This window comes from Anolis carolinensis, chromosome 1 (assembly GCF_035594765.1).
Source record: "Anolis carolinensis isolate JA03-04 chromosome 1, rAnoCar3.1.pri, whole genome shotgun sequence".
In the NCBI taxonomy this organism is placed as follows: Eukaryota; Metazoa; Chordata; class Lepidosauria; order Squamata; family Dactyloidae; genus Anolis; species Anolis carolinensis.
In genome coordinates, this window is record NC_085841.1 from 252,289,091 (window position 1) to 252,302,225 (window position 13,135).

Below are 13,135 nucleotides of genomic sequence, written 5' to 3' on the forward strand. Positions count from 1 at the left end.
CTTAGAGTCCTGTTCCCAGTGGAAAGATACCACCAGAGCACTTACCCAACTCACGTGTCCTCCTGTAATTTCACCCCCAATTTTAGGTGTAAATGGCTTTAAAGCAGCTAGGAACCCGTGGCTTCGTTCAAGCGAATTTCAGAAACCCACAATTTGGGTTGCCTTGGGTGGTGGCTCTTTGTAAGCAATGTAACATGTTTCTCAACAAGGCATTAAGAACCTCTTGATGGATCCATCAACTCGGGCCCCTTCTACAGTGTCCTATATCCTAGGATCTGATCCCAGATTATCTGCTTTGAACTGTCTTATATGAGGCTGAATCTACACTGCCCTACCCAGATTATCTTTTTATCCAGATTATCTGGCAGTGTAGGCTCATATAATCCAGTTCAAAACGGATAAATAAAACGAGTGAATAAACAAATAAATGAATAAAAAATAAAAATAATATAAGAAACAAAGGAAGATAGGTCCAAACAAACTTAAGAAGAAAAATATTAAAAAACAGAGGAGGTAAAAAAGAACTTCCCCCATCTTGAAAGGAAGAAAGACAGGAAGGAAGAACTCCAGAGTATCAAAACAAGGAAAAGAATGAAGAAAGAAAAGGAAGGAAATCTCCATGAAGATGCTCGGAAGTCAAAAAATTTAATTTCTTTTTCTTTTTTCTTTTTCATATATTTTCCTTCTTTTTTTCTTCTTTTTTTTTCCTTTCTTCTCTTTTCTCTCTCTATCCTTTTCTTCCCTTTCTTCTATAATCAATCATGTTTATTATCTTTTATCTATATTTTAATATGCTAATGGAAAACTCAATAAAGATTATTTAAAAAAAAACAACGGATAATCTGGGATCAGATCCTCGGACATAGGGCAGTGCAGCTCCAGCCAAAATCTCACTTGGGTAGATAAAAGAGCCTACACTGGACAAGGATAGAGATGTCTGCATGAACCCCTATGAGCAGCTTGGCCACATCCTCTTTCTGAAAGAACTTAAGATGTGGTCTCATAACACAGGGTGAATCTTTGTACACCTCTTCTAGAACTTGATTATTGAGTCATGGGATGCATCTAGACCAGTAGTTCTCAACCTTCGGGTCTCCAGATATTTTGGCCTTCAATTCCCAGAAATCCTAACAGCTGGTAAACTGGCTGGGAATTCTGGGATTTGTAGGCCAAAACACCTGGGGACCCACAGGTTGAGAGATACTGAGCTAGACAGTAGAGTTAATGCAGTTTGACACCACTTTAACTACTATGGCTCAATGCTATGGAATCCTGGGAGTTGTAGCATTCCAAAGTTTTTAACCTTCTCTGCCCAGGAATGCTGTTGCGTCACCATATTATAACTCCCAGGATTCCATTGCCTTGAGCCATAAGAGCAAAATTGCATTCATTTTACAATGTACAGTAAAGTCTCACTAATCCAACATAAACGGGCCGGCAGAATGTTGGATAAGTGAATATGTTGGATAATAAGGAGAGATTAAGGAAAAACCTATTAAAAATCAAATTAGGTTATCACTTTACAAATTGCTTAATTTGTAAAGTGATAACCTAATTTGATTTTTAATAGGTTTTTCCTTAATCTCTCCTTATTATCTCCAAAACATCATGTTATACAACAAATTTGACAGAAAAAGTAGTTCGTTACACAGTAATTGTTGTGACTGCGCCTTCGGGGATTATGGTTGATGGTGATGGGATTCGAAGAGGAAGAAAAAACCCTCGTGATGAGGGTTCACTGGAGGAGTTGCGCAGGAAGCGGCTTAGAGAGCTATATGGGGGATCTTCTGAGGAAGATTCAGATGGGGAGTTTGGGGAAATGGATGCTGAAGAACAGGTGGTGGCTGGGGAAGTGGGCACTGAATGGGCACAGCCACCGGAGATGTCTGGGGATTTGGGGCCTATGGATACTTCTGAACCTGGGGTTTCTTCAGGAGCTGATCCCACTTGGGATGCTTGGAGAAGGGAGGATGGTTCTTTAAGTGTTCATGGGGCTAAGTGTGGGCAGGATGATTGGGACTCCGACAAATTGCTAGGGACTCCGGATCCACGAGCTCTAGCTGTGTGGAGTTCGGACTCTGAGTAGATCTGGGACACCTGGTGTTTGGGTGTGAGTGTTTGGTCACCCAGGAGGAAGGGGAATAAAATGGGAATGTTTGGCCACTGCACTTTGCGTGTGGCAAGGTGTTGCTGAGGCGCCATTGGGATCTCTGTGTTTCCGAGAAGACTGGACTTGGACTGTGATTCGGATCTGCTGATACCATCTGGCTTGGCTCTCGCTGTGTCTTATCGTGGACCTGGTTTGGATGACTGCACCCTTTTCAGACTTTGGATTGAATTTGACCTGGCTTCTGTCTACGCTCTCTGACTGACGACTACTCCCGTCTTCTGAATACTGGTTTGCCTTTCGGAATTTGCTGCTGCCTCCCGACCTGACCTTGGATTCTCCTGACGACGGCTATTCATCATCCCTTTGAAGCTTCGGCTTTATCTGCACCGTGGAAGCAGTTTACTGCTCTTCTAGTTTGTTTGTTTTCAAGCCAGTTTGCTGTTTTTCTTTTGGGAACTGTCCCTTTAACTCCGCAGAGCCGGCTGTCTGTTTGCAGAAACGGTTTGAAGCCAAAAGAGGCTTTTGCACTTTCTGTTATACTCTGCAGCTTTTGGAAGGTTTCAAGCCTTCGTTTATTTTGCATATTTTCTTGCAGTCAACTCTATTTGTTTCTCCAAAGCTGAATTGAAGCGTCTTTAGTTTTTATTGAATGCCAGCATGGGAAAATAGCGTGGCTTGTTTTTGAGTTATTTTTGTCTAAACTACTCTTGAAACACTGATAAGTGAAGTGTTTCATGGATACTTTCTGTGTTTATGTTATTTTTGTTGGATAATCCAGAATGTTGGATAAGTGAGACTCTACTGTAGATGGACTCTACATTGGACTCTAAGTCAGAGCAAATGACTAGAATTCTATTGGGGAGTTACAAACACATAACCCCCTAGCCTGGCCAACTTCTATCTCCAGTTAGTGGAAAGCAGCTGCTGGGATTAGTGGAGGATGTGCTGATCACAGATTCATTTCCTTGTCACTCAAGACTGACTTTTTCACCCTTTCCTATGGACGATGGCTATTGTGACAGATAGAACAGAATCTCTGTAGCAATTGCCCCTTGCACCAGAGATTGCTTGCACCAGAGAATAAGGTTCCTTTTACACTGCCATATAAAATCCAGATTATCTGTTTTGATATGGATTATATGGCAGTGCAGACTCGTGTAATCCAATTCAAAGCAGATGATATGGATTTGCTTTGATAATCTAGATTGTATGGCAGTGTAGAAGGGGCCTAAGTGGGAACATCCGCCAGCCAGTTGCTTTCTAAGAAACAACTCTTTATATAGATGTTATAGGGAATCAGAGTTGCCCCCATAAAGAAGTAGAGAGGCAGTCCTGGATGCAAAACTTGGAAAGTTGCCCTTAAGAAGAGCACAATGCTCTCCCTGTTCAGGATTATTCTTGATGGTAACTTTCTCAGCTGCAATCTCTGGGCTCAGAGTATTTTTTGACCTGTTATTAAAATATGTCTAAAAATAGAGGAACAAATACAATGCCAATATGTTCAAGTTCAACCAAGATATCATATTGCTTGAACATGTTTTCTGGGACTTCTGTGATCAAATTTTCTCTCTATACTCCAAGCTTTATTTGAAAATTACTAGCTTTAAAAAAGGAAATTAAAATATAGAAATAGGAAGTACTTAAACAGCCACTGTCACTCTTTTATCTGAAGGTCAAATCAAATGTTCTTTTTTCTCCCGGACCAGGGAAATCTGAGAGTTTACATCCAACATTGGGAATCTTAGCCCATCAACGTTTCTCTTCTATCTTGATCCTGGAAACGACCATCTTGTCTTAATTTGTTGCTTTGATCTCCACTAGTTCTGGGAGATGTGCCAAATAGGAGATGGGTCAGCACAAATATATATGTGAGAGAAGAGAAGGTCTTTCTGCATGATCAGCCAAAATTGTGGCTCAGCTACATGTTAGCCTTTGCTCAGCCTTTGTGGGGGAGGGGGAGTCATATCACAATGGTTCTGGAAGCCACAAGCATGTTAAACCATCCAGAAGAATCCCACAGTTATAGCATAAGAAAAAATCAAATAGTATGTACACAGTCATCATCATTATCATCCCAGTTTTTCTTTCTCAAGAGAGACTCAGGGTAGGAAGGTGAGGTAAAGGGAAAGAGTGTGGAAAACTGATTGTGGGAATGTGCATCACCAAAATGGCACCATAACCCGATTGTAAAAGTGATTGTTTCCATACTGGCATGTTTCTGTTTGCTTAAACAACATTGTTACTGAAATCAAGGGGGTAGTGTAGGTTCATGGTGGCACACCATGCCACCTTGAAAGCCAGGAAAACATGGTTGAGATTGAAGACAGAAGCAAAGGTTTTATTCATCTGACCAGATGGATGTCAGAACAATGCCATCGCCCAAAGACCTGACATAACATATAATATAGTGCAAAGCATTTTATTTCCTTTTGCAGCCATTCAGAAGACCCACAATCTCCCCTGATTGGCTCAGGAATGGTTGAGCTGGGATCTGAGCTACATTGGCTGGGGACTTCCTGTGATATCAGGGATGGATGGAGTCTCCCTTGTGGCAGGAAAAATTGAGAGCTGCTATTTGTCTATTTGAAATGAAAACCATTTGGAAGATCCTACTAAGAGAAAAAGGGCAAGATTTGGGAAATGATCTGAAAAAGTATAGAATAGGATTATAGCAGTGGTTCTCAACCTGTGGCTCCCCAGGTATTTTGGCCTACAACTCCCAGAAAGCCCAGCCAGTTTCCCAGCTGTTAGGATTTCTGGGAGTTGAAGGCCAAAACATCTGGAGACCAACAGATTGAGAACCACTGGATTATGGGGTTTACAATAGGAGCCTGCCCCAGAGACAAAAGACAAATCTTATGTAAATATACACATGAAAAGAAAACATATAACATAACACAATCCCTAAGGAGACTCTCTTCCAGCTAGGTATCAGGCTGGCTTCCTGGATGTTCAACCCCCTCCCCCAACAGTTACACAAGCTTATATTTTATATCAAGTTTCATTGAGTGCCTGGGAATATGCCTATGTTTGAACCCCAGTTTTTGTGTATATATGAGTCTTCACCCCCTCTGTTTATTAATAAAGCATAAACCTGAATCTAGACATAGGAGTTCCAAAGTATTTTGTCAAATACTTTACATGGGGTATAAGGCCATTGTCTTCTTTGGATGGGCATTGCCTCTGGCCTGAGGGGCTTCCTACCAAACAAGTTTTAGGCTTGATAAATGATTAGATTAATCCTCCCAGGAATATTTGGGGGTGGGCTGGGGCTAGAAACCTAGCTAAGATCTGCAAAATATGTTATAAAATTACCGTTGTTGTTGTTGTTGTTGTTATTAGAGAAAAGGGTTTACAAATCCACCACCCCCCAACTTAAAACAAATCTGTGAACTCAATAAATGAATGAATAACCAACCCATTTCAAAGTGCTCTTCTTGTCTGATTTTGTCTTCACAGCATGTAACAGCCAATCGGGACGTAATGTGAAGACCAATGTTTGTAAGTGGTGTGATATTACATATCCAGTATGTGAAGATCAGGTGTGTTACAGCAACTGTGGTTTAAGCTCCTATTGTGAAAAGCCCGAAGAAATATGTGTGTCTATATGGTGAGTAAAAAAAAAATTGCCAGCAAACAGAAAAATCTAGCTTCTATTAAAATTCTGCAGTATTTTTAAGAGCAAGACCTAAGGTGGCTTCCAGTAATAAATTGTTGATATATTCCAAAACATATCATCTGAACTTCCCTGGAGTCTGTGTTGGCAGTGTTGAAGGATGTCTGACAGTGAATAGAGTTCAGTACCTTTATCTATCTGAGCATCTGTTTATCTGTCTAGTTATTTTATTATTTATTTCTTTATTTCATTTACGTACCACCTTCTTTCAGTATGGGATAAAAGACATCCAGCAATGTCAAGGAGAAGGAAAGCAAATTTTTGTAGCCTGCAGATGAATGGAACCACCAAATTGCTTAAACAGATAATAGGCTTAAGAAGATAAAAACATTGGCAACTTGAGTAGGGTTACAAGATTGGCCATCTCTACTTCATATCTCACTTTCACCTTCTTTTAAAATCTTGTGCATTTTAGGAAACAAGACAACGAAAGTGTTAGAGTGAGCACGCTTTGTCACAACCCACAAATGCCAGTTGAAAATGTCATGATTCCCAAGTATAACACCTCCCAGTGTGTGATGGTCCGTCAGCACAATGAAGATGGGATATTTTACATATGTGGCTGTGTGGATGAGCAGGAGTGCAACGACAAACTTATATTTGAAAATCATACAAATGGTGAGTCTTCTTACCAACTGGGGCTTAGGCATAGGCATGTAGGGCTGAAACATTTTTAGCGTTTAGTGTTTCAAAATATTGCATAGAGAAAGACATTCTACCTTAGAAATATATGCATATGTTGAGGAAGGGAGATCAAATATGGATTCAGAGCAACAGTGGTTCTGTTACCTGTTTGTCTATCTAGCCATATTGATCTATCTTATTTATATTCCACTTTCCTCCCAATGTGGAACCAAAGGTAAATCACCATTTCAGTGAAAGCAAAATACAGTTAAAAGTGTGACAACAGCAAAAAAAATCAAGAATATTACACTGCAGTGCAACTTGTGTGATCAATGGGATTCATGTGCCATATAAGAGAATCCTTTTTGCAGCAGGAGTAGACAACCTTGGAATAGCTGTACTTTGTAGACATGTATATCCAAGTAAAGGGAGTCCCCGGTGGTGCAGCGGGTTAAATCACTGAGCTGCTGAACTTGCTGACCAAAAGGTCAGCGGTTCGAATCCAGGAAGTGGGGTAAGCTGCTGCTATTAGCAGTGCGAGAACATGCAAATGTGAATAGATCAATAGGCGGGAAGGTAACAGCGCTCCATGCAGTCATGCCAGCCACATGACCTTGGCAGTATTTACGGATAACACCGACTCTTCAGCTTAGAAATGGAGATGAGCACCAACCCCCAGAGTTGGACACAATTAGACTTACTGTCAGGGGAAAACCTTTACCTTTACCTATATCCAAGCAAACATAGTTGTTATTTAGAGAACCTGGAACATTATGTTTTTGGAATTCCTCTGCCAGCAATTTCAAAGGTATTTTAAAAAGAAGGTTTTGGGAAATGTCATCAAAGAACTAATACGGGCTTTACATCACTACCTCCATCAGGATTACTATTATTATCTTGATAGTAGGCCTGTTTATTATGTGAACTTATTGAATGTGGTTTCTTTTATATGCTAAGAGCTTTGAATACCATAGAATCACTCAAAAGGACCTAAAGGTCTCCAAATGCAATTCTATGGTCAACTTCTGCTGGAAGGTCCACTGGAAGTTGTTGACCATGGTATCGCATTGCAACCAAAAAAGAATACTTCTCCAGGCACTTTCCAGGTCCTCCAGAATTATTCTATGGTGTGACACATTGAACTCGGTTTGCATCAACTGAAGTAAGCCAAAGCAAAAAGGGGAAATGGGAAAAGAAGAGAGAGAAAATGGACATTTCAAAAACAATGGAGAAAGTGGGATGGCAGAGAATTAATTGGAATTGTCTGGCCAAACTGAAAGAGTTGGAGATTCAATGGGTATACTCCAGCACTATCAATAACATTCAGGCTTCCAAATGTAACATTTCTAAGCTCTGGTTATAGATAATTTTTCACCCTTTTGAGATTTTCCATTGCTTTCTGTGTTGACCTTATCTGGTGTTAGTTTAACAAGGAATGGGATTTGTTTCCCATTATATTTTTTAAAAAGAGATGGCAGAACCCCCAGCTCCAAAAACATTCCACTGAAAGCTTGCCTGTCAGGCATATACATATAAACAATAAAACACTAGGCTTCGTTATGTGGGGGAGCAACAATATTCAGGAACAAAACGTCTCTCCCTGGCTCTGCTGCCCTCATGGAGGGCCTGCTCAACGGAGAAGAAAACATGTTTAAAGCCAGCCTCTCTCTCTCTCATTTTGAACTACTCTGGAGACATTTTATGTATCTGTTGCCTGAAGAGTGTGGTAAAAATAATATTAATAAATAAAATAACCAACAGCCTTTCAAATTAAGCTGTATCAGATAAAGAGCATGACTGTGTATGTGTGTTTGTACACGGAAGCTCATAAATGTTTGCAAGGCTCAAATTTTAGTTCTGCTCATGAACTGTGCTCTCCCCTGCCTCAGATTTTCAATCTGTAGGACATAATAAAAAAGAGGAAAACATGGAGATGGAGGAGCAAAAAACCCCCTAAATTACTGCAATTATTGGTTTGGAAAATATTCAAGATAGGCTAATGGAATGGATGGGTGATGCTGGTTGTCTGTTGAGGATGGGAGAGTCAGGAAGGGAGATTTCATTCCAGCAGAAACTTACTTACTTAGATGATCCCTCGTTGTCCAAGTATGATGGTCCTCCAAGTGTAGTGTCTTGGCAGTGGGTACGTCGGTGACTGTGGAATCCTATTCTTGACCCACATGTTCTTCCACAGTGAGGATATCGGATTCCAGGTGGAAGGCAGCCATGGTCAGGGTTGGCTTGACGTGCCTTCCTCTTGGCACGTTTCTCCCTTTTGCCCTCCATTCGTGCCTCTTCAAATTCCCCTGCACTGCTGGTCACAGCTGACCTCCAGTCAGAACACTCAAGGGCCAGGGCTTCCCAGTTCTTAGTGTCTATGCCATCGTTTTTGAGGTTAGCTTTAAGCCCTTCTTTAAATCTCTTTTCCTGCTCACCAACATTCTGTTTTCCATTCTTGAGTTGGGAGTAGAGTAGCTGCTTTGGGAGACGGTGATCGGGCATTTGGACAATGTGGCCAGTCCAGTGGAGTTGATGGCATAGGAGCATTGCTTCAGTACTGGTGGTCTTTGCTTCTTCCAGCACGCTGACATTTGTGAACATGGGAGGCTTCCTGTATTCTCATTGAGAAGAACGAACCGGGGGGGGGGGGGGGGGAGCAGTTCTTTTCCTCTTATCTCTCCATTTCCTTCCAGTGGCTGTGCATCTCTCTCCGTCTTTTTTTATTTGAGGTTGCACAGTGAATTTCATAGTTCAATATGGGCTTCAGCATGGGGGCATATCCATATTATGCAATTATAGCAATTTCTCACCTTGGGAGCTTTAGTGTTTATAGCCCTTAGTTATAAATGCCCTGTTCCTTCGTCGCCAGACAGTACTCTGTTCTCTGCTCCTCATCCATTTCCCCAGCAATATCATACGTTGTTTTGCACTATCCCATGCCCAACCCTTTTATAGCCTGACCACTCCCATTTTTGTAATTATGGTCATTGGTTTTTGTTGAATACAGTATGATGGAGCCTCAATGCTGCTGTTTTTTCTCTTAGTTTAATTGTGTTTATATGGATTGTTGTATTTTACAATGTTCTTGTTTTATTTTAGTGGTGGTTTTGTTTTTAATGGATTGTTTGCTTTTATGTCTGTTGGACTTTCTGTCCCATATGTAAGCCGCCCCTAGATGGTGGTGGGGTATAAAAATAGGTGACAGTCCCATTGACGAAAAACAACAGGAAAAACTCAGCTGCTATCAGGACCTCAAGATTGAACTTCAAAGACTCTGGCAGAAACCAGTGCAGGTGGTCTCAGTGGTGATCGGCACATTGGCACAAAATCCAGCATATCAATCTTGTTTGTTTGTCATACATTATTATCATATTATTATTATTATTATTATTATTATTATTATTATTATTATTATTATTATTATTATTATATTATGACACAGCAAACAAGATAGATATGTTGGATTTCGTATCACAAAATCACAAGTTGAACACTTCCCAAGTGTCTAGGACTGTGTGATGTACTTTCGGATGATGCGTGCAGATCCCAGTAGGGTGGCCTTTTGCAGTTGGCAGATCGTAATTTTGTCAATGTCTATTGTTTCCAAATGCTGGCTGAGATCTTTTGGCATGGCACCCAATGTGCTGATCACCACCAGGACCACCTGTACTGGTTTCTGCCAGAGTCTTTGAAGTTCAATCTTGAGGTCCTGATAGCAGCTGAGTTTTTCCTGTTGTTTTTCGTCAATGCGACTGTCACCTGGGATGGCAACATCAATGATCCAAACGTTTTTCTTTTCTACAACTGTGATGTCTTGTGTGTTGTGTTCCAGAACTTTGTCAGTCTGGATTTGGAAGTCTCACAGTATCTTTGCGTACTCATTTTCCAATACTTTTGCAGGTTTGTGATCCCACCAGTTCTTTGCTGCTGGGAGGTGGTACTTGAGGCATAAGTTCCAATGAATCATTATTATTATTATTATTATTATTATTATTATTATTATTATTATTATCTACAGAAAATCTGAAGGACTGTAGTAGATTATAAGTCCCAGGTTTCTATAGACTAAAGCTATGAAAATTAAAATGGTATGAAATTGTTATAACTATTTAGTACAGAAAACCCCTCAGGTTTCTCAAGTACTACCTTACAGCCTTTAGCCACTGCACCATGTCTTTAAATCAAAGTTTAGATTTCGTATTATGCGAAGTCATTTGCTGCTGAGGTAGCTCTACAGTCCAGAAGGGAGTTTATTATATGGCAAATGTGTTACTTCCCTTCCTATAGCCTTTTGAAAGTGGTCCATAATCACGGGAAAGAGGCTGAGAGGCAGCCTATTATAGAGAGAATACCCAACGTGGAATATATGGCTAGCGCCAAAAAGCAGCTACCAAGAAATAGTTAGGTGCCCTCTCATTTCTGCAATCAGCCAACTTCAATTCATTTTTGGCTGTGGCAGCCCTTGGAAGCACTGAGAAACATGAGATGACGTTTTCCTCTTCTTGACGTCTCAGCAGTTGTTTTCAGAGAAAACGACTGCCTGCTTGATAGTCTTCAGGCCCATTTCAGGATCCCTGCTACAAATTGATGACTTTGCAACGCAAGGGAGGGGGCAACATACTTCAGCAGCTCGTGGGAGCTGTGTACACACTCATTACCGCCCGTGCTCCTGGTAAATGCTCTGAAAACATTCTGCTTTCCACTGGATTTCACAACTTCAATGATGTTGTCATCCCCATCAGGTAAATCCATTAGAGCAAAAGGAGGAGGAGGCAGCCAGGCCTCACACTTTCCAAAACAAACTTAAATTATATCATTTGAGGCTGATCTTGTGGCTTGAACTGAATGCCTATTTTAGAAACATTTACAGTTTAGCAGAAGTTAGCTGCAGCGCTTTTGCTTTCTGCTTTGTTCGGAAACTGCCAAATAAAACAGCCAAGTGTTTTGGGTTTCTTTTTCCAGTATTTGAATTGTAGGCTGCACCCCACTGAGGTCATACAGCCCAACATTTTGTTCGGGGGATAGTTCTCAAACTTTTCTCCCTCTGCTGTTATGTTTGGCCAAGAATCCTCTCCAAAACATTTTTTTGCTTTATTTTTGCAACTAGTGGTGGAGAACAGCATATATCTTTTCACAGTGGGGCAAAGTGATTGCTCTAGGGACTCCCAGTGTGTTTCCAAGCTTGGTTCGATGCACTGGCTTAAAATGTTAAAGCTCTGCATGAGTTAGGAATCAAATAGCCATCTGACCACCCACTCCTGCACCAAGATGCCCTCCTCTAGGAATGCTGTCTAATGCTGAAAATGGCAGCACTTGGTACCAGGACAGAACCATTTTAGTATAAGTCTTTGTCTCTGGAATGCCTTCCCCAGGAGGTCCATCTGGTACCATGAATCAGGCATGGGCAAGCTAAGGCCCAGGGGCTGGATACGGCCCTCAAGGTGCTTACCTCAGGCTTTCCTCATTTACCCTCTTGGCATAAGGACACAGTGGTCTGCAGCAGCTGAAAGCCATCTGGAGCGCTCTCAGCCATTGCATGTCTCAACCTCCTCCCAGCATAAGGACGGGGCGAGTGGCCCCATCCTTATGCTGGGAGAACTGCTCAAGGAAGGCATATGGAGGCTGAGAGCCCTGCAGAGCACTCTCAGCTGCCACCTGTCTCACCTTCCTCCTGGCATATTGCAAAGAAAACAGCCTGAGGATTGGAGGAACAGGATTGGGGCTGTTGCCACATGTCCCGCCTTTCTCCCGGCATAAGGATGGGGCAAGCAGCCCCGTCCTTATTCTATGAGGGCAACCTGAGGATGACCCAGGCCCTGCCTTGCCCGCTCCTGGGCCCGCCCTCTCCCAGGCTCTAGCCCTACCAGGCCCACAGGCCCACCGTGTGCAAACAGCCCCACTCTCTCCTGGCCAGGCCCGCAATGTGGCCCCGAGGCAAAAATGTTTGCCCTTGCCTGCCATGAACACTTTCAGTGATATACCAGGAACAAAGTATATAGTCCCAGGTTTTTAAGGATTGATAAGGTTCGCATTTCAAACTTAGATCAATTCACTTCTGGATGTTAGTATTTAATTCATTGTGGTACTTTCTGTGACCGCCCCAAAGACAAAAGACAAATCTTATGTAAATATACACACTGAATAGAAACATATAGCACAATGCAGATTACATTGAGGCATATCTCTTATTGCGGCCTGGAGGGACCTCCGCTGCAGTCTGGCCAGCTAGAAAAGGCCAGACGGGCGAGCGGGAGTAGCGTGGGAGGCGGGGCCAGCTCTGGCCCCGCCCCCCGCCCATGCTGCGTGGGAGGCGGGGCCAGGGCACGCTGGGCGGGGGGCGGGGCCAACTCTGGCCCCGCCTCCCTCACTATTCGCCCTGGCCCCGCCTCCCACGCAGCGCAGGGCATGCTGGGCGGGGCCAGGGCGCGGGAGGCGGGGCCGGTGGCGGGGGCGCTTTTCAGCACCCCCGCTTCACATTCAAAAATATCTCCAGCCGGCCCTGACCTGCACCAATGAAAATGCTAGGTATTCAAGGCAGAATGTGACTTCTTATACTTTGACCTTGGATTTGATAAAAAATAGGCAACAAAGCATGGTAGAACAATTACCACAGTTTGAAAAGTGGGTCACCTTGGGCCTAGGAAATAGGAAAATGTGCATTCTTATCATAATGGAGAGGATGGTCCTTGTGGTGTCTTTGAACTCTATGAGTCTATGGCAGTGGT

General features: G+C 42.4%; 1 protein-coding gene across 1 annotated transcript in view; it reads left to right on the plus strand.

Annotated features, from left to right (window-relative positions):
- LOC100556560 (TGF-beta receptor type-2) overlaps nt 1-13,135 on the plus strand; it is a 48,615-nt gene that overhangs the window by 24,052 nt on the left and 11,428 nt on the right. The window contains exons 2-3 of the mRNA XM_062973860.1: nt 5,570-5,720; nt 6,202-6,404. Coding sequence (XP_062829930.1) covers nt 5,570-5,720; nt 6,202-6,404 — 354 coding nt within the window. The remainder of the gene's footprint in view (nt 1-5,569; nt 5,721-6,201; nt 6,405-13,135) is intronic.